This window comes from Pinus tabuliformis, chromosome X (assembly GCF_031772625.1).
Source record: "Pinus tabuliformis cultivar Carrire ecotype Pingquan chromosome X, CPIR1, whole genome shotgun sequence".
Classification (NCBI taxonomy): Eukaryota; Viridiplantae; Streptophyta; class Pinopsida; order Pinales; family Pinaceae; genus Pinus; species Pinus tabuliformis.
The window spans coordinates 228,081,911-228,104,896 of record NC_142308.1 but is presented as its reverse complement, the minus strand read 5'-3'; the positions used below and the strand labels follow the sequence as shown (position 1 = coordinate 228,104,896).

Genomic DNA, 22,986 nt, shown 5'->3' with positions numbered 1-22,986 from the left:
GGGTATGCCCACCTTAGACATGAGTTTCCTTTCTGACTCCTTTCATAGGTATTCGATGAGCTGGAATCTCGTGATTTCCTCTCGTGTTTTCAGATGACTCCTCTCTCTATACTTAATATATTTTGGCTATCATGTACCTGTATGACTGTTATATACCTAGGGGGGATAATATGGGGTACCAAGGGAGGTACCCAAGGTAATAATGTAATAATGGGATGGGCCATAGTAATAAATAAGGTGGTTAACCCATGTCATGTAAGGGACCACAAGTAGTTAATAATAATGTAATGGGCCCATGGTATTAGTTGATGGTATGAGGAAACCATGGTAATGATGCATGGTATTGTATGTATGAGGCCTATATAGAGGCTAGAGACTCCACATGGAGAGATAGGAAGTGAAGTATTCTTGTATGAACAGGCATATGGCTTGTGGAGTGTTCTCCTTCCTTAAGGAGTGAATGTATGGTGTTGCCCTACCTTAAGGGTTTGATCAATAAAGAATCATTTCATCTTATTCTTGGGTTTATTTGCATTATCTTATATTTTTGTATTTGATCTATAATATTGCCGGGTAAGATCTACAACAATGACCTCATATATTAGGGGGCATCTGTTATCGGATCATTTAGCACTCTTGTAGAGTTGATGACCTTATATGGCCTTGGGAAGCCCTTTCCCATGTAGACATGAATAATATGTTATTTTTTAGGTAGGGTTCATGGGTTTTACAGAGATCCCACCTATTGGAGCTCGTAGAACAAATGAAATAACTAATTTTAGGTGGTATATATTCACCCCTTGGGTAGGCCTAAAAGGAAATAACATAAGGGCTATCGACATTATAACAATTTTTCTCCCAGATCAAGTCTAACTTCCCCATGCCTCCTGCACTCCCAATATCTATGGAAACCATGGTTTCCTTTGTAGATATGTTCATCATATTTATAGGATCTCCTTGCATTTTTTAGAGAGGTTGTTTTCATGGCTCAGGCTAGACAGATCCTGAGGAATTCTTCATCTTTTCTTTGGCTTGGATTAGGTTGAACCTTTCCTAAACATATTATTGTTAATCAATAAATAAGCTCATGTCTTGTTCTTGATATGTTATTTTCTCATGAATAGTAATTTGTATGCTTATATATGATGATTTAACATATCTTTTATGTGTGCACATTGAATCATCTATCATGTAGATGCTTTTTTTAATTGACTTGCAAGTCTACTCGTTGTGGAGGAAGAAGAGGGTTTGGACCCTACAAGAACATCATCAAACGTAGGACCTCTGGGTATGTTTCCAAGTCCACATTTAGTAATTCATATGTTTGGAATGCTTGCTTGACTATTCTTTGTTGATTATCTTGTTCTGCTCTATTGAGGGTGTCAACCCTTACCTTAGGGAACTTTTCCTGCTAACAATAATTTTATGCCAACCCTCTTTTTATTATGTTAAACATGTTGTTATTATTTTCAAACTTGTACTAAATTTTTTCCTTTTGAATGATGTCATCAAGTGACTTGGGTTCTTTAGGATTTAGCTTATCCATAAATAGTCTCAATAATATATTAACAAAATATTGTATTTTTATCTCTCCATATTTGATAAATGGCACATATTCCAACAATGCTATGAAATGATTAACATGGTAATCTGAGGTAAGTTGTTCCATTCTTGGCTCATGAAATTCCCTGAACTTGTCATTATGATACCTCTTTATATCTCTCGTAGTTTTTCCATGTTGCAACAACCCTTTCATGTATGACAGGTTTTGTAGTAGCATCCTCTTTAACTTTTTCTACTCTTCTTGTTCTCTAATGCATCTTTCATCATGTTCTGTAGAACTCCAAATGTCTTCCTTAAAACTTGTCATTGTCTCCATAAGGTCAGGAGATGTTCCCTATTCTCTCCCCTATTCCTCAGAGGAGATCATTTGAGTACTAAGTTATGCCTTTATACTAGACATCCTTCTCTTTCTTTCCACTATTAGAAAATCTTATTATTTTCTAAAATAACACACATATATTAGTATTGTTCAAATCATGACAATTAAACATGTCTATTACATTTACTTCATTAGTTCCTAGGCTTATGCCTTCTTGCATGCTTATCTTTCTTCAACAAAATCAAGTCATTCTTGAGGTAACAAATTCATATATATAATAAAATAATTTCACATAAGTACATATACATGCACAAATATTAATTTAAAACTTAAATTATTTCCTATAATAGAGCCCATTTAATTTCAATCTTAAACCTCACCTTTGATACCACTTTGTAACATAGTATTAGAGCTCACATTTCATTTGTTCTTGATCCCATCCAAGTCTACAGTTAAACCATCCTTTTATACCACTTTGTAACATACTAATTCCTCAATGTTACATTAAGGATACATGGTATCAAATTTTATTCTTCTTCATGAGCTTAACAATCAACTCTAATACTAGTTTGTAACATAGCAATGCCTTAATGCTAGATTAAGGATAAAAGGTATCATTTTTCTTTCTTCTCCACGAGCTTAACAATCATTTCTTATAGAAATTTTTAACACACCCAACCCACTAATCCTTCATTATGGTTGTGGGGAAACACATTTCTCTAAATATTTTTAACAAACATTTCCCACACATTTTTTAATCACCATGCACAAAACAACATTTTGTTGGGGAATTTGACAAAAAAAATTGTGTGAACCATTGATTTCTCTAAAATCCCATTCTTCCAAAGAGTATATCATGCAAATTATAGAGTACCAAAATTTGAATTTTCTATCAAATTTACATTGAGACATTTTCTTTATCTCTTCCAAGGTTCATAGTCTAGAACGTCTCGATAAGAATGTTATGGGAAGAATGCAAAGATGACTTGTTTTGAGGTCTAAATTTAAGAGCATTCAGGAGACTCAAATTCCTCATGTAATATATTTGAAAATATATTAAAACAATATTTTAAATCTCTACCAAAATTTCATTGGGATTTCCCCTAAGTATGTTATAAGTTTCATCCAATGAAACCACCTAGAAGAAAAATAGTGAAAAGTCAAAACTTACCTTATTTTAAGAGCATTCAAGAAGCCCAAATTTCTTAATATCTTAAAAAATATAGTGAATCATGTTATGAAATATCTATATAATTTACTTGGGACATACCCTAAGTGTGGTGCAAGTTTCATCCTTTGAGACCACATAAAAGAAAAATTATATTAAAAATGCCAAACTAGCCTTATTTTAGGAGCCTTCACGAAGCTCAACCTTCTCAAAACATAACCCCAAAATATAAATAATCAAGATCTAAAAATTAAACTAGATGATCAGTAGGAATTTCCCTCACTATGGTCCAAGTTTTTTTAATATTTGTAACATCTCAAAAGAAAACTTATAGTGAAAATGCCAAAATGACTTATTTACCCAATAAACCACACTTTTGGTCTTCCTCCATTAAACTTCAAGAAATAACTAGTTTGTAAATGAAACTAAAGAAAATGAAGCATGCAGTTACTAGGGAAGGCATGCAATTAACACAAAACGCATGCAATTACCAAAATTATCATGCATTTCACATCCATCCCAATTCATTTAAGTTCCTTAACCAATTAAATTCAAGCCCACTACTTCAAACTTTACTATCATAACCAACACAATGACCATAAGTAAAATAATATAACAAAAAAAAAAATTCTTGCCTATCACTAAATCAATAATACTGAAAATATCAATAGCACCAGAAATAAACATATATACATATTGTAACCAGAAAATACTAGAATTGAAGTAAGGTAATCCATGTTCCACCCCACCTTAGGATCATCTTTCCTACAATTTTTTTTTTCATATTTCGCCACCCTTGTGCCAGATCTTGATGCCTTGAGATAAAACTAAACTCATGGATTTGGAACAGATTTTTTAGACCATATTTAACACAAAAAATGAAGGCCACTCTCCTTCACACATAGGAAAACTATAACTTTGCCACATAGCCTATCACTCACAACTCTTAATCAGTCATATGGTCTAGACCCCTCTGGGTTCTTCCACCATTTCTTTTTCCAAATTGATTTTTCAAGTTAGAGAGTAAGATAGAAAATATAAGGAGAAAATAAGAACCCATAACCCCTTCATGGTTTTTCCCTCTTATTTTATAGTCACACCTTGACCCTTCAGCTTCTAAATCTTTTGTTGAAAACTTCATGGGAATACAAATCGTCGCATCAAGGGGAAATAACATTTACTCAAGCCAGGATGGGATTTCGCTTACTCCCTCATTGCATTTTTTCCTCTCTAGTCATTTCTTGCCCCCTCCCCAAGGCATCATGACCTTTTAGTTGCTCCCTTCCTTAAGCTCTAGAATATTCATTAATAAAATAGAACAATGCATCACATAATAAGCTTTATTACATAATATAAATGTTGGTAACCCGATATTACAAGTATTAAATTACATCACAAATTTTGTGGAAATTAAAATTTGGTGCCAAAAGAAAGAACTACTTCATGAAATTACTCTTATAGAAGTTGAATAAGCAGTAATGTGCATGCCAAAAGGGAATGCACTAAGACTAGATAATTTCACTATAGATTTCATTAACACGTGTTGGCAAACAATGAAGAATGACGTTTAGAAGCTAGTGAGAAAGGCGAGGAAAACTTCTTATGTTTTATAGGCTCTTAATGGTAATTTATTACTCTTGGTCCAAGGGAGTATTGCACCAAGGAAGTAGATAATTTTAGACCTATTTCTCTTGATAATGTGATTTATAAGATCATAACCTCAGTCTTGCTAACAACATCAAACCTTTTCTCCATATCTTAATCTAGATGGAATATTTATGGCATGTGGAAGACCACCAAATCATGGATAGCATCATTCTTGTGCATGATCTAGTCCACTCCTTGAAGACTAGAAAAAAACAAGATATGTTGATAAAACTTGATCTCTCAAAAGCCTTAGATAAAATGAGTTGGTAGTGTATTTATCATGTCCTTGTAGTATATGGTTATGTAGAAAATTGGATCCTTTTCATTATTTCACTAATAACAAGAGCCTTCTTTTCTACTCTAATGGATGCTTGTCCCTTTTCCCCTTTTAATCCTTCATGTGGCATGCAACAAGGGAACCCATTATTACTTTTCTTATGGTTGAAGGTTCAGGTAGAGCTCTTATGGTGAAAGTTTCTAATTGGTGAATCAAAAGCATGAGGCCTCATGGCTATGATTTGACCTCATCCCACCAACAATTTATGGATTACTCTCATGGGCGCTCCCACTATTTGGGAAGCCTCAACCATAAAATATACCATTCAAACCTTCATGCAATTCTTGGGTACTAAAATCAACCATGGAAATTCTCATACCATTTTCCTCAGTAATTCTTTGATAGTTTAGGCTTATATCACTCATATTCTAAGAATAAAACGGAGCTCCCTTTCATCCATCTATTTAATAGTATCATTGGTCAAAAACACCTTTCATCATGCCTCTTGAGAAAGAGTGTTATCTAAGATAGAGAAAAAAACTTTAAAGCTAGACTTTTTATTCTCTTAATATCATAGGTCACCTTATCCTCCTTAAATCAATGTTCCAATACATGCCTCTCTATTTTTTCTCTACACTTATTGCCCCCAAGTATATGATCTAACAAAATATAAAATCTTCAATGTTCCATTCTATGGGGAGGAACCAATAAGGAAAGAAATTGCGACCTTGTAGCTTGGACAAACTTTTTTGGCCAAAATAGAAAGGGGAGTTTACCTATAGGATCTTGATATTCTTAGAAAATCCTTGAGAGATAAAACTTGGTGGCATTCAATTCAATGCCTAGATAAGCTCTCGAGGTGGTTATGGAGACAAAAATATGCTCCTAACATTAAATAGAGTAACATGATTAGAATGGATGGGGACATCACAGGATGCCATTTATGGAATTTTTCTTTGGAAAACAATATTTAATATCAAATTAATATTTTTTGAATTATGCAATAGAACTTATCATTGTTCTAGGAGGGCTCTTGGAAACAACTTCAAAGTTGAAAAAACATATTTTAGCTTTATTCATCTTCCAAACCAACTGACCTTGATGGGAAAGGTCAGAATCTCTCAATATTGTACTACCTTAGATAGTCTTCCTTTTTGGAAAATGTGGCAACCAAAAACTTTTTTGCATCCCATTTCGAAGAACCATATTTGGAAATATTTTTTGAGTAATCTACATCTAATAAAAATAGAGATTATTGATGAGGAAGATAAACTTTGATGGGGAAACAAGCTAGTAGAAATATTGAATTTGAAATAAGCCTATGAGATTCTTATAAGATTCGAAGACAACCCCTTCTCAAAGGTTTGGATAAAAATATGGAAACATAACTTTTGGCTAAATTTTTCTCTATTTATGTGGACCCTTGTTCATAAAAAAGAACCATTATCTAGGAAAAGCTCCAAAAGTGATGATTTTATCACCACCTTCACAACCCCCCCCCCGCCCCCACAAACAATCCCTGTCTATCATTTATATATCTAGGATATAGAAATAGATGAACATATCTTTAATTCCTACCCTTTTGTTTACACTCTATCGAATATAAATGTTGGTTTGTTCAACCATTTTGGTCATAATAATGGGGAAATTCAAACCACAATAATATAATGGAGGAGTAATGAATTCAAACATTTGATCATGAACCAACCTTTGCAACTTGTACTAGGATCCCTTCTTTAGGAAATTAGGAAGGATATGAATCATTGTCTTTTCAAAGGCCTAAAAAACTCAAAATATTTTGTTTTGCATAATATAAAAAATGAAACAATGGAAATTATCCACCTCTCTCACTGGTCAACTCGGGGTTCAAAAGGTGACCCCTTAGAAATTAGTATTCTCCATTCCATAGACATATTTCCCTATTCCATCTCTCCATATTTCCCTTATCTCCATCCCTCCCTTATCACCCATGAATCTTGGTTCCACCACCCTTCTAGTTTCATTAAATTAAATTTTGATGGTGCTTCAAAAGTAAATTCAGGGCTAACTAGTTGTGGTGGATTTTTTAGAGACAATTATAGTAAAATCCTCTAAGTTTATTTAGGATCCTTGGGCCTACATACGAACAAATCTATGGAATTATATTCCTTTGAGAACTTCCTTCAATATGTTATGAAAGAAAGATAATCCACCCTTCTCATTGAAGATGACATGAAAATAATAATATAGATAATGAGGGTGATTCTCTTTGGGTTATCTCCATCCAAAGTTTAAATAATTTGGAGACTTTCAAACAATATAGGCCAAGCTAATCATCTTCTTTTCCATATCCTGGTCACTCTTCCATTCCATATTAGTTTAAATGATATAAACTACTAGTTAATTTTGCCAATGAAGGCTTACCCTATGACTAGGCCCATCCAAATATTTATTGGGACCACTATCCCTAAGACTAGGCCCATCCATACATTTGTTGGGAACACTATATTCCTTCTCACATAAAATATTATGGTATTCACATAGCCAAGGCAAATCACCCTTCCTCCCCTTGTAAAGTTTCGATTGGGCATGATAACTTGGATAGTCCCTTGTATTGTGATTGTTTATCCATTTAGTTTTATAATGATGGGACATTTGTTGATGGTTAAAGACACACATCTTACCTAGATATACAGGAATGTTAAGGCCCATCATATAATGAATTTTACCATAACCGAATAACTTTTCATTGATTTAGGTCATAATTTGACACTTAAGATGCAAAACATAAAATTGTTATTGAAATGTCTATGATTGGTACCACCAAGAATTGGAAATCACATCTCTTAGTGAATTTTTTTCGTATGTTTGCCATTATATCTATTGTTCTTTTTTAGACATGGAATTTTGTTTTCCTTTTTCATGTTTTTTTTCCTCCCCATTGTTCAATCTTCCCAATGACTTTTAGGAAATTCACCCTTATTTTTCTTTGGGTTTGGTTCCTTTGATTTCCTCTTCTTTCACCATGACCCTCATCCTTTATTGCACTACTAAACTTCTCTTATGTTCCATTTCTTTTTGGTAACTCACTATAGTTAATTAACTCATTGTAGCACTCCCTTCCAACTCTCAACCTATATATCTTCTACCTTCCCTTCCATCAAATAATTGTCACACGTTGTAGAGTTTATTCCTCCTCTGGTTGTGCTAGCACTAGTAGAGATCAACTATCTCACACTGTGGCCTAGGAAAATGTAGAATCCTATACTCAAAGATATTAGCATTGCAAATTCAAGTATACTTGAGATGAAAAAGAGATGGTAGAACATGAAGCTCGAGTTCAATGCAATTTTTTGATACAATGGAAGTGGATAGTGTTAGAGAACAAATTTTTAACATAGGAAACACAAGGTCCAAATAGATACAATATATGCAAATAGTATATATGTACTTAAACATAAAAATTTTCATGTACAAAGTATTGGTCAGTGCAAAAAAGTCTAGGAAGTAATTCTCCTTTGTATAGATGCCCTATAATAGCAAGTTACAAATTGGATAGTAAAGTTTCAATTCTCGCCAAGAAACTTACAAACCTAGACTTCAACAATAATGGCGAGGATGACCAAGATCCTAATCCTACCTAGGTGGATTCTCCCACAAGTTAATGATGGTTGATGTTAAAGTTTTTTTTTATTTCAAGAAGCTATGTGGGCTTACCTAATTTTTAGTTTTTTAAGGTTATGTTCATTCATTTGGTTCCCTATATAGATTTAGAATCATTTATGTAGCAAATTAATATTAGAAATATGGAATATCTTTCATGAAGTCAAACTTATTATTACGCTATTAGTTTTCTTTCCCTAGTGCTAGGCAGATGTTTTTTTTTACTCAATAATAGAAAGTTTGCCTTCTTTCCCTAGTGCTAGGTAGATGTTTTTTGTTACTCGATAGAAAGTTTGCCTAACTTACCAAAAAAAAAAAAAATTATTTTCTTTTTAGCTTTCTTATTTATGTTACCTCTAGAGTTCTTGGGTATGATTCACAAGATGAGAAATGAATTTGTCTCTCGACTCTATGGGAGAACAATTTTTTACTATGCAATTTTTTTTATACATTTTTTTTAATTTCTCGACCTTAATTTACACAATGATTAGCTATTCATTAGCCATGTTTAGCATGTTTTCATATAAGCTAACTAGTAATGCCTTTGACAAAGTTCGTGTTATGAATGAATATATAAATGTCACTTTCTTGTAATAGATTAAGCTTTAAGCTCTTTAGAGCATCGCTTGTTAAGAAAACTCCATCAATTGATATGGATTTTGCATATCTAAGAGTGAAGTTAGTTGCAAGGCTCTTGATAGCTTTGAATAGGATGGAGACTACTTGCACATTGGATGGTTCTCTAAAGTGGTGAAAAGAAGAAAAAGGAGAGGTGAGGGACTTGCACGCAAGCCCTACACAAGGCACCCAAATTGGGTATTGTTCCCACAAAACTCCATAAAGGAACACTTTAAAGAATATGAAATGGGGAACTTGAGTGGAGGAATTTGGACAGGTAATAAAATAAGAGTGAACAATATGTTGTTAACAACCTTACAAGTTCAAAAGATTAAGATATATTAACACTTGAGCTTGATTTCAGTGTAAAACAAACTTGTAGGTGACATGTTTAGGTAAGTGCATGTTAAAAATGAAACAAAATAACTTTTAAAACTTATAACCATGTTGTTTAAACTATTGGAATTCATGAAAAGAGAAAAGAAAAAAAGGCAAATAGTGAGTTGTTCACATTCAAATGGATTTATAATTTCTCGAAAAGTGATTGAAATGGATTTATAATTTCTTGAAAAGTGAATTGTATAAAGTAAAAGTTTGCTTAGCAACAAAAAATTCAAAATTAGCCCATAGAAGCTTTTCATTGCCATGATAAAAGACACGAAAAGACTAGTAAATTATCTAAAAAGTAAATATTTTTTACTTTCCGCTTTTTTGGGATTGTTTTAGTGACAAATGGAGTGTTGGACATTACAATTATGAATAATATGAGCGTATAGAAACCCTCTTTCTTATTATGGTAACAAATTTGTTAGACATTAAGCAGATTGAAAATTTAATATTACATTAATCATGCAAATTATTATAAAATTTTATCCAAATTAATATGGAAATGAGGCTACTACACAATGTTAAAGGTATTCTCTATTAGCATCACACATTTTATTTCATAATATGTGATGAAAAGTTGGTATAAAAGGAGTAAACTACATAAAATCACTTTGTTAGATGAGAGAGTACACCATAAAATTTATAAAATGAGGAGCCCCTTTTTGACACTAACATGTTCAAGTTTTTAAATCCTATTTAATAGAAAGAAACCCATGCAAGAAAGTGGTCCAAGATGCCCTCAAATATATTAGCATTACCACCAAGACTGAGCTGAGCTAATTACCTTTTAGCACAATAAGCAATCAATAAGAACTAAAAGTATTGAAGGCTAACCCTTTAATACTACAAACATTAGGCTCCCTTGTTATAATGATTCCTTGGCTTTGGCTATTAATGTTGTTGAATTGACAAATTATAACTTGGTGCCAAAGAGAGAGAGTTTTTGTTATTTATCTTAAAAAAAAATTACAAGTTAATTAGACCCTACTTTGTATGGTGTAATTTAGTTTTTTTTTTAATTTATGATGGTCGTGATCTCAAAGTTAAAAATTAAATATTTTGTAATGAGATGGTGGTTGAATTTCTTTTCCAATATACCTACTATGATTAATATCAAATTTAATATAAAAAAAAATTAGCTAATACTATCTAACTTAATTATTTTATACAATTATTTTGTCATATTAATGATTAATATCAAATTTAATATAAAAAAAAATAACTAATACTACCCAACTTAATTATTTCATACCAATTATTTGATCATATCTTGCTAATTCTAAAAAGTACTACCGTGAGAAGACAATTTTATGAAAAATACCCTATAAGATCAATAAAAGCAAAAATACAACCTATCACATCAAAAACATTCATTTTCAACATAAACACATTAAACATTTATTTCCAGCACAAACACATTAAACATTCATTTCCAAGATAAACACAGAGATAAGGAGATTACACGAAACACATTAAACATTAATTTTCAACATAAACACTATAGCAAAAGCAAAGAAGCAACCCACCACACCAAAAACATTCATTTTCAACGTAAACACAGTGTATGTATAGGGAGATTACACGAACGACGTGAAATATAATACTTTCGGGCAAAATATTCATGAAATTACACGCTAGTAATGAGCAAGTTGAAACCGCAAACGACAGAACTGAGTATACGAGACTGTTTACTATTTAAAAAAAAAACATATGAAATTACAACATAGTCATGGGCAAGTTTACATGAAATACCAACGTTCCAATCTACCCAGCACTATGAATGCATGTTCCAGGTTCTGTCTGCCCGTAACGTTCCCAAAACCTATGAACATTCACTATGAGCACAGCCATGGCGGTGGTCGAGCACTAGTTCTAAATTGAAGGCAAGATGTTCGTCTCCTGCAATGTTTGGCCACGTCTTCAACGACGCGCTTCACCAGCGCCGCTTCGTAACTGCACACGGTAAAAACTAAAAGTTGAAGAAGAAGCGTATATATAGAAATAAATAAGAATAGAGAAGAGCAGGGAAGCGTCATGAATCACCCACCCATTGGTGTCTTCTTGGAGCGACCATCCAGAGAGAAGACAGAGTTGGAAGAGAGCATCCTTCCATTCACTAATTTCCTGTGAGCTGTATCTCCCACTGCTCTCGTGCTGCTGGAATGATTGAGCAAATGGGCCGCTATGAAATTGATCCGGGTGCCGAACTTGAGACGGAGTGACATTGTAAAACAGAGGGACGGCGGTGGCCGACCCCTTTTTCCCCTTCTCCTGTATTTGGCGTGCGATAAGAGAGATTTCTCTGAGGCACCATGCAGATTCTGCGTAATTAGTGGAAAATATGGGAATCAGGATGCGACTGTTCTGAATTGCGTGGTTTAAGCCTATTGAGATGTCCTCTCCCCTCTCGAGATCATAAGTGTCTAGGAAGACAGTGAAGCCTGCGGTGGTGAGGGCGTGATAGAGATGATCGACAAAACCTCTTCTCACATCGCATCCCCTGAAGCTTAGAAACACGTCATAGCCTCTGTGACCGCGGATGGACGAAGGCCGAAAACACCACCTCAGACGCATGAACTCAATTCTGAAATTTTGCAATCAAAGCATTGAACACAAATTAACCGAGCATGCACGAAATAAAAAGTCGGCGTTGCTTTTTCGGGGAAGGTGTATTCGAAATTCGTAGAATGTATGATCACGTGATGTTAGGCATGCATAGCTTTTTCCGCCTACCGATATGGGTCTTTACTTGTGCCAACCCGAGGGGACATTGCAGACAAAGAAGAAAGACACCGGAGGGGACATTGCACTGCAGACAACAGAAAAAAGAGTCGGTAATGGGAAACTGGGCCCTCCTAATATTGGCCGTACCGTCATTTATCGATTTCCTGGAAAGTAGGGTCTTCGGATATGGCGGCTATTACCGCTGACGGAGCAGGTTGGAATTTGTCGAATGCCCGTCATTTCTCGAATTCCTGGAAAGTAGGATCTTCGGATATGGCGGCTATTAGGGCTCCCGGACAAAGTTGGAGTTTGAGGAGTTGGCGAAATATGGCATTTTGGTCTAAACCCCGGAAAGTCGGCTCTTCGAATATGGCGGGTATTACGCCTCTCCCAGTGGGACAGGAACTTGACGGGAAAAATGTATGAAAGGGTATTTTGGCTTTTAAATATGTTTAAAAATTTTGCATTAATGTATTTTGTGATTGAATCCGTAGACGTTGGAGCTGGCAAGAGGTTTATTACTGATAGTGCTTGGCATTATGGTTATGCACTGTTAAAATCTTACAAAAGAAATTTGCCGGAAGCTTTCAAACAAATTTAAGACCAAGAACACACTTGCCCTACTACTATATGGTGGCAATTGAAAAATAATCCCATGCATCGGCAGTTGAAAAATAATCCCATGTATCACAGAATTGACCGTTGGCACCACCAATACCGGTAGACTAGCGTAACCTGTAAAATAGCCTTTTGGTTTTGTTAGCGGAGGATTTGGTTTTTATATTTGTTTTCTGTGTTTTTGAAAAAGGATCTTAGTTTAGATAGTAATTTTTACTACAGCGTACACAGCTGGTTTTACTAGGTTTTATAGAAAATTAGGTGTTAGAAAACTTTCACCCAAGTGGACAGATAAAGCCATGGAGGAATACAAGTGGAGGTGAAAAAACAAATTAACTTTGATACATCTTTCCCACTTTATTAATACAATTTGGATAATGTAGGTTCAATTCGCTTACCCTCTCGAATACAATGAAGGGAAGATTATGGGTTGTCTCAATCCAAAATATATTTTTCTATCGAGATTTGCACACACTGTAACAAGTTAGAGGTGAGTAATGAGAGTTTATTTTTTTGTTTAGGAATATCACTTCCTCATGATTTGGATTTCATAAAATCATTTACTAATGGATCTATTTAGGGAAAGCCAATATGCTATGCACTTGTTATTTGTAATATTACTGTGTTGGTTCTAATAGCTATGTGGTCTCGCATTTATTATTTGTAATATTACTGTGCTGATTCTAATAGCTATGTGGTATTGCATTTGAAGAGTTGGATGAATCTTTTACAAATTAATTTATTATTTGTAATATTACTGTGCTGATTCTAATAGCTATGTGGTATTGCATTTGAAGAGTTGGATGAATCTTTTACAAATTATTTTAATTTTCCAGATATATCAATCACATGCATGGACAATTTAGCTGCTTTTATTATAGTTATTTTACAAGACCAAATTTAGATAGTGGATTATTCCCTTTTTGCACCAATGTTAAGATATGAGAAATTGAAGGAAAAAAAGCCATGGAAGGAATGACAACTTGTTCCAATTGTCAAAGAAAACTCTCAGTGATTTGATGTATAAATTATTGAAGTATCTCTTTGATGTTCATCAGATGTACTCCATCTTTCTGCAATGCCGCTCTTTAGAATCTGTAGAAAAAGTCAATGTGGAAAAAGTTTTGTTACTGGACTCCACTATTTTGTTTGGTTTGGCTTGGCTTTTCTATTAAGTATTTTGGTGTGAGAGGAAGGAATAGCAACAATAATGGGTTGTCAGTGGAAAGACAAGTACAAATTCAGATCAAGGATGGAACAATGGGCATGGGATTGGGATGGATTTGATTACCATGGGTGGGCCTTTGGTTTCACACTTTCCAATTCTCGATGGAGATTAACTTTGGAATTCTTTATAGGGATTATGAGAGGAAGCCAACAGTCTGTAAGATTTGATCTTGCTAATGTTGCTCTCCATGTGTTGAGCTTGCGTTGCTTAGTTGTAGCTTCAAGCTTGATATGTATTCTAGGAGGTCCTATTCTAATTCATTTGAGTGATTTTTCAAGTGGTCCTATATTCATTTGAGTGAGCTTCAAGTTGTTTTTGCAGTATTTCATAGCTTTGCTTTGGAATTTGAGGAAGAGAGTGTGTGGTATTTTTTGTGTTTATAGTGTTGGGTGTATATTTAGTAACATGGAGAGTGTTTTGTTGTTTCATTAGTTTTCATTGTTTTTGCGTTTATGATTGTTTTGATCTTAATGTTTGTGTGTATATTCTTGGTGGGAGTTTTAGCTGCAGCTTTTTCTCATTCATTGTTTCAACTTGTACTATGTGAGATGAAAATGGTGAAGAGGACATCTACTATTCCCAGTAGGAATCATGCTTGGTTGTTTTCTACAAGTGATCAGGTAGTCCATTGTTTCTCAAATTTCATGCCAGAGGGTTATGAAAAATTGGCATAGCTAATGCAATGACTTACATCTTCCTCACCCTTAAGAGTTTTATTCTTAGTTTTCAAAATTCATGCCATTAGAGATGTGGTTTAAACATAGTCACAAACACACATGTATGTCATTGAAAGCCTCTTTCTTAGGAAGGAAATGAATACCCTTCCTTCACACATATAAGTATCATTGAAGGCCTGCTACTCAACAAGCAAAGAGATAACCTTCATGTCTCCCACACATATATTATTGAAGGCCTACTCCTCAACCAGGAAAGGGAGAACCTTTCTTTAGTAATTTGGTTACCTAAACTTTTGAGTGAAAGGATGGACTTATTCTTTTGAGATAGGTAAAATATCAATGCAAGATATTTCTTCTTCTACCTTGGAATAGACATGTTTTTGGTGTGAGTAATGTATTTCTAACTTGGAATTGGCATAATTGTGGTGTGAGTTATGTGTTAGAGATTATTTTTGTGTTACAATTGTTCATAATAATTTTTATTTCTAAACGTATTCCATCCATTGAGACAAAATATCAATGTAATAATTCTCTTCTTCTAGCTTGAAATTAACAAGTTTATGGTGTGAGTACTGTATAATGTGTTTCTACCTTGGAGTTACAAGTTTTTTGTGTGACTAATGTGTTTTTAGCTTAGAATTAACAAGTTTTTGGTATGAGTTGTGTTAGAAACTATTTTTGTTTTAGAATTATTTATAATAATTGTTATTTCTAGACTTATTCCATCAAGAGGGAAAAAATATCAATGCAATAAGTCTTTTCTTCTAGATTGGAATTAACAAGTTTTTGGTGTGAGTTATGTATACACGACTTTCTGTTTTAGAATTGTTAAAAACAATGGTTATTTTGAGACTTATTCCTATCAGGGAGATAAAATAATCAATGCAATAAGTCTCTTTTTACAGCTTGGAATTGGAAAATATTTTGTCTCAATAACGTGTTTATAACTTGGAATTAACTAGTTTTTGGTGTGAGTTAGTGTTATCAGACTATTTCTATCAGGTGTATAGAGATAGAAACTTTTGTTACCTTATCATAACATAATCCTACAAAATGATGTTAAGAGATCCACGATGTCCATTTATTATAACTTTAGCCTTTTAACTTTTAAAAGGTTGAGATAATGTGCATTCAATCTTGTTAATATTAGTGTATATCCTATGATACAAAGAAATGTTAAAATATATACAGTAAAAATATATATTTTATCTTTAAATCCAATAATATTATTAGATTGTGTACATCATAACATAAACCATATTAATGAATCTACTTTTGAATTTTAATTGATAACATTCAATAATTTTACTATGTTGGTCATCTTATATGTCATATAATATCTCCTTAGTCATATATCATATATACAAATGTTATGGTTCCAAAGCTTTTATTGTGAGTGTTCAATGCAATTTCAAATCAAGATTCAATATTTAATAAGTCCTTTGTGTGTTATGTTCATTTTGTCATTTTACCATTTAATTTCAGATTCCAAAGCTTTTATTGTCACTGTTCCATGCAATTTCAAAACAAGATTCAAGATTTAATAACTCATTTGTGTGTTATGTTCATTTTGTACTTTTATTTACGAAAAATAGGTCAATTTTTTAACCATAATTATGTTATTGAAAGGTAATTTTTTTAATCAAGTCTTCATTGGTGAAGGGTTGATTTACTATAAGAACATCACTTTTAAGGGTAAATTTTTTTTTTTTTTTTGTATGATAGGTAAAAAAAATCCTAATTCCAACCGTGGAGGCTCAACTATAAAATCAATTCTTAAAATTTGATATTGGTTTGAAAAGTATTACTTTAATTTTGAACAGTGGCAGTCAAATTTGAATGGAAATGACCAGTAATTTTTTTTGGATAAAATTTAGACAGTTTGATAGGTATTTTATTATAATTTTGTTGTTTTTTATTTGAAATAAGAAAATTTTTATTTTAATGTTATTAAATAAGGAAAGTCATGATTATTGAGCGGAGTGGCTTATTCTACAGCCCAGTATGATGTGTAACATTGTTGGTCCATTATCAAAATTTTTGCTATGTTAGCTAAAATTAAAAAATTAAAAATAAATAACTATACAAAATATTTAAATAATGTAAATTCATAAGGTTGCATGAGAAAAAATTAGATTCTTCACTCTGAATTTATATTAAATCCATATTTTATTTATTTTTAAAAAACTAGTCTATACATTCTTAAATTTTTTTTATTACTTATGAAAATTTTAAATTCTAAATATTATGAAAATTTTAAATTCTAAATATATTCGTTTAAGAAAGCGGACCTGCGGTTTTAATTTTGCTTGGTTTGGCTAAAGTTCTAATTTAGGAGGAGAATGAATTTAGATGGTTTGATAACACTTATTATAATTCTGGAGCTTGTTTCATATATAGGAGAGTTTTTAAATAAGAGTAATTTTATTTATTTCTAGTCTTATTAAAAAAATTATGATTATATATTATTTTTAAAAATATTGAAATAAATGTTATTAAAAAATGTGATGATTATCTATTATTTTTAAAAATATGGAAATAAATTTATCTAATTTACATATTAGCATATTTGAATGATTTTAGTTTAACTTTAGGTTTTTTAAAAATTAAAGACTATAAAATCATTGGTTTCTAATTATTATTTTATAAATTTAAAAGTTATTAGTTATTTTTACTTTTGTTTTGTCTTTTTATTAAACTAATTTAATATCTTTTGTCTCTCTTCATTTTCTTTATCCTATCTATTTTATTTATCCTTCTTCAAAAGTGCTTGGCTGTGAGTCACACGATAAGTATTATATTTGTTTCCACCTATCTTTTTTTTTTTTATTCTACGAGGGACTGACATTGTAAACCAGTGGGACGTTGATGGTCGACCCCTTCTTGCCCTTCTCCTGTATTTGGCGTGCGATAAGAGACACGTCTCTGAGGCACAACTCAGATTCTGCGTAATTGATGGAGAATCTGTGGCACCATGCAGCTTCTGCGTAATTGGTGGAGCATATGGGAATCAGAATGCGACTGTTCTCAATTGCGCGCTGTAAGCCTAAGGAGATGTCCTCTGCCCTCTGGAGATCGTAGGGGTCTAGGAAGACAGTGAAGCCGGCGGTGGTGAGGGCGTGATAGAGATGATCGAAAAACCCTCTTCTCACATCGCATGAGAAACACGTCATAGTTTCTCTGACTGCGTCTCCTGCCATCGCAATCGGAGAAACCGATGGACGAAGGCTGAAAACAGCACCTCAGACGCATGAAAACTGCAATGACATGACGTGCCATATGGCATGCATGAGCTTTTTTCCGGCGTCATTGTCTGATTGTTAAGTTTGGGTTTTTCGTTTGAAATCTTCAATTTCTTTTGGGTTTAAATTAGGTTTTTGACTACGTAGATAAACCTGTGGCCCACGGCTTTTACGCCTACAGATATTGACGTTTACCTGATCCTGAGCGCGGATATTGATGTTGATTTTGAAATGACATTCGAGGGGTCCGAGCTAGCTTGCTCTGTATGCTTAGAATAGTATTAAGTAGACGTGTTAGAAAACAAAACAACAGCCTTCCGTTGACGCTTATCGCACAGCGACTCTTCTTTAACTCGACCTCGCTGTCGGCCTGACTCTCAGCCTGCCACCAAGATAATGTGATTTTTTTAATATGTAACGCCAAAATAAATTGGCGGGCATGGAAAACAAACATAGATTTTCATTTCATTTGCACAAAAATATTTGAAATTCCAGATCTGTGGGTAAATATTAGGCAGAGGGACACTCGTCTATTTAAATAAAAATTCAAACTGTGTTTTCACTTGTGTATTACTCTCAAATCTGAACTCTTATGCAACAGAGCTTTTATAGATTCTTACGTTTTACCTATAACATTAGACGTCATTTTGATGGGTTACAGAGATATATCACCCACGTGGATAAGTTCTGAAACAAAAAAATACGTCGGTGAGACGTCAAATTCCACGCCTTATTGGCGGCACCGTCATTTCTCCAAGTCCTGAAAAGTAGGGGTCTTTGGGTATGGCGGCACCGTCATTTCTCGAAATCCTGAAAAGTGGGGTCTTCGGATATGGCGGCTATTGCGGCTCTCGGACGCTCAATCATAAACTCAATTCTTAAAAGTGGGGTCTTCGGATATGGCGGCTATTGCGGGTCCTGGGACGCTCAGTCATAGAGTCTTAAATAAAGGCAATTCCTCCGCCTGCATAGGCGAGGCCAAATCTGATATTGGTTTAAAAAGTATGGCTTTAATTGTGAACGTTTGCGGTAAAATTTGAATTGAATTGACCGATAAATTTTATTCAAATAGAATTTATATCATTTTTATCGATTTTATTATAAATTTCTTGTTTTTAATCCAAAACAAGGGAGGCTGCGGGGCAGCAAGTCCCTGCCTCGAGTGGAACCGGGAAAGTAGTTGATCCCATATTTTGACCTTGTTAAAGCAACAAATTTTGATCTTGTTAAAGCAACAAAAATGGGGCTGCGAGGCAGAGTACCGGGAAAGTAGCTGATCCCGTTGCTTCTAGCTCATAGCTTTGTGAAATGCACCTGCATTGAGTAGGCAGTTAAGATCCAATGCAAAACCTAGGCTTGTTATTATGATATTAAGTATGGCCAGGTTCTGCAATCCAAATGCCCAATACTGCATAATCAAACTAATGATCAAGACCACTGTAGCTAACTAAGTGCTAGAGCTGTACTTTTCTCAGTCAAGTGGGACTATATTCTGTCATACTGTGTTTAGTAATGCAATGCAACTACAAGTCACAGAATCATAATGGCAAGTTGAACAATGAAAATGGATATAGAACAGGAAGTGATTGTGTGTACCTTTGGGACTGGAACTGTCTACTGAGCTGCTGAGACTGCTTATGTCAGTTAACATCCATTAGCAAGTTGATTGCACCCTGATACCAACAGGATACTAGTAATGAAGTAGAACCATTGTACTAAGTAGTGTTACAGCTTGATAGAACAGAGCTGGTTTAGCTTATACGAATCCGAGTCCTGGTGTTGCACATTGAGTTACATACCTTGTAAATGCTTATAGTAAGTGGAATACTAGTAATACCATTGATTACGATAGGGTTAACCATTGTAAAGGAAAAGTGATAAGGAATACACAAAGCATGATTGAGCTTATTGAATATCCATAACATATCCATACCTCTTCTTACTTATGGAATTAGAATACAGTACTTAAACAGAATGGTCATGATACTTGCTTGTTATGATTTACTTATACCTAGTAGCTTACTCTGAACCATGAACTAATACCGTTTAGATTGATATCACTGTTAATTAGGGTAATGTCGTATGTTCAAAGCAAGGTAATCCTATCACATGTATGCGTTGAAACCAGAAGCATGGTCCTTTGCTTTCACTATGTTTGAGTCTACTCTATTACAATGAACACCATTGAGAAAGCTGGAGAAAGGTCATAATGAGTACAGAGGTTACCCGTATTCATTACCTACTAGGTCAGTGAAACTCTGTTTCAACATGTATGAGCTCGTGATTACCGAAGCTCTTATGCAACTAAGTTAGTATGAGTGCCTTTAGTGTGATAAGTATAGCTATCATTATGTCAAACTAGTAACACTTGGCGTCATAGTTAAGCTCTAGGTATTAGTATCAGTATTTGTATATGTACTCTATTACCGAAGCTCTTATGCAACTAAGTTAGTATGAGTGCCTTTAGTGTGATAAGTATAGCTATCATTATGTCAAACTAGTAACACTTGGCATCATAGTTAAGCTCTAGGTATTAGTATCAGTATTTGTATATGTACTCTATTATGGGAAAGAGCTCATGTGGTTTATAGCCACACTAGCACTTTCTGTAGAATTCATTTCATAACAAGGAATATAATTTCCTAATCAGATAATGATGATCAGTTAAAGGGGAAACACCAGTATAACAAAGCCAGTAGTAAAGGCTTTTTTGTGATTTGTCAATAAAAGAAAAGCACTACAGGAATGCCAGAAATCATGTACAAACCTCACGGATTTCTAATGTAGGCATGTGCGGAAGGAAATCATTGCTCACAAAAACTTCATGTCACACTCCAAGTACTCTCGCAAGGTCCAGATGTTGAGAAACTGCTCAATTATTAGCATAATGTTGACAAAGGTAGCATTTTTCTTGCTGACCAGGGAAAGTGATGACCTGTATCATCACCACAGGTATATACTCAGAGGCAGAGCTATCTCTTACATGGTAATCCCAGAATATCCGGAAACAAAATATCAGTGTTTATGTTGCAAAGAAGTCAACAACCTCTCTTAAAATTGAGAAGTGGATTTCATGAGTTGCCAATGCCAACATAATTAAATCTGCATCCTGGAGTTGCAAAAGCAGCTTTTAAAATCATACAAATTGTACACAAAAGTAAATGTATGTTATCAAATAAAATCATCATTAGCTAAATGAAGAGATAGCATAAGTCTTAGTAAAATATCAAGCAATTAACCTAAAATACCACATGTCAGGTTCAAGCAATGCCATTCTTTTTAGAAATTAGAGCACTTACTAATCCATACAAGCAGTGACGCGTATTTGGATTGAAACCAGGGAGGTTTCTTTGGAGAAGAATATAGGACATGACTTTGTGTTCCACCTCACCAGGAACATTTGCATCAGACACTATAACCTTCAAGATTGAATTAAAAAAAGCAGTTCAGCACACATCAGAGATGAAACGTAGAAACGAATCGCAATTATATGAATTAGTCATGAAAGGCAAACAAGATTACAAGACATCAGCAATTCTAGCTTCCTAAAAAAGATGAAAGTTACTTTTAAGATTATGCGGTAACATATCAATACTGCCTTGGGAAATGAAGGATAATGCAAACCTTTATTTTCTGCCATCCCAGGTCATTGTTTAATCTTAAATGTACATAGTACTACATAGCTATAGACAGTGTGGCCATAAATTTTGTCCTAGGGGTAATGACATTTGAGTCATGGACTTCTGATTTCTCTTTTAAGGCCATAACTTTACCTTCTGCCTCAAACTCTTTTCTCAATCTTTCTTCTTCTGTACTCTGAAAAATGCACAATGTAAATCAGAAACGTTGAATTTCTACTTGAATCTTATTTAAGACAACTTGCTTTGAAGGGGTATGAAGTAGTTCTTCAATAGCAGACAAACTTATTGCTTCAACTACCACCATGTATGGTTACTTGAATCTTATTTAAGACAACTTGCTTTGAAGGGGTATGAAGTAGTTCTTCAACAACAGACAAAATTATTGCTTGAGCTACATCTTTTGCAGCACAAAAACGTTGTGCAACACCATGTACAGTTATAGAAAGTCAGTGCTCAGTAAAGGAAATCATTCCTCACAAAAACTTCATGTCACACTCCAAGTACTCTCGCAAGGTCCAGATGTTGAGAAACTGCTCAATTATTAGCATAATGTTGACAAAGGTAGCATTTTTCTTACTGACCAGGGAAAGTGATGACCTGTATCATCACCACAGGTATATACTCAGAGGCAGAACTATCTCTTACATGGAAAAGACTATTTACGTTGTCGCGTTTGATAGGTACTAGATGGAGATTCCCAAGGATGGAATTCCTATAAAGTTCTAGACTGTATATGTTTACTTTGTATATTGCCAATTGGTTAAAGGGCATCTCAAAAATTCTAAACATAAAATTAATCAGCATATGGTTCAAACAATGATCTCTTAAGCTTTTAAGTTTGGCACAGATTGAATCAATCAGTACCTCCCTTCTGTGATTACTCTTTATTGCACGGAGAGTAGCTAGGTGCTCTTATAACCTGGGGTGGAAGAGATCTGTCACGTGTGTCACATGTGGACTGCTAAATAAACTAAAATGAAAAGGAAACAGAGTTCTGATCTCATGTCAAAAAAGTAGAAGAAAGCGGCCCAACAAAAATGTATAAAAAGTAAACTAGGACCTATTAGCAAACAATTTACCCATCTTAATTTTCTTTTCATATTGGGCCTGCATAACAGATCCTACAAATCTATACATCTTTCCCTGAATAAATCAGCTAGCCATACTTTCGTTGTATATGGCAGAGATCTATTAAACCTTAAAGAGTTCATATTTAAGATTGACCCAAACTTAAA

The 22,986-nt window shown here is 33.9% G+C and overlaps 1 protein-coding gene and 1 long non-coding RNA gene across 2 annotated transcripts; both read right to left on the bottom strand.

Annotated features, from left to right (window-relative positions):
- Positions 1 to 11,456: 11,456 nt before the first annotated feature.
- Positions 11,457 to 12,195, bottom strand: LOC149139180 (toll/interleukin-1 receptor-like protein). Its single transcript, XM_089450627.1, has 2 exons — positions 11,669 to 12,195; positions 11,457 to 11,574 (listed from the first exon to the last, which is right to left on the bottom strand). Exons 1-2 carry the CDS (start codon positions 12,193 to 12,195, stop codon positions 11,457 to 11,459), a joined length of 645 nt encoding a protein of 214 aa, XP_089306753.1.
- Positions 12,196 to 20,774: 8,579 nt separating this feature from the next.
- On the bottom strand, positions 20,775 to 22,014 carry LOC149139179 (uncharacterized). The gene is made up of 3 exons (XR_016264950.1): positions 21,410 to 22,014; positions 21,157 to 21,219; positions 20,775 to 21,045 (listed from the first exon to the last, which is right to left on the bottom strand). It is a non-coding gene; the product is annotated as an uncharacterized LOC149139179 (long non-coding RNA).
- Between the last annotated feature and the right edge of the window lie 972 nt (positions 22,015 to 22,986).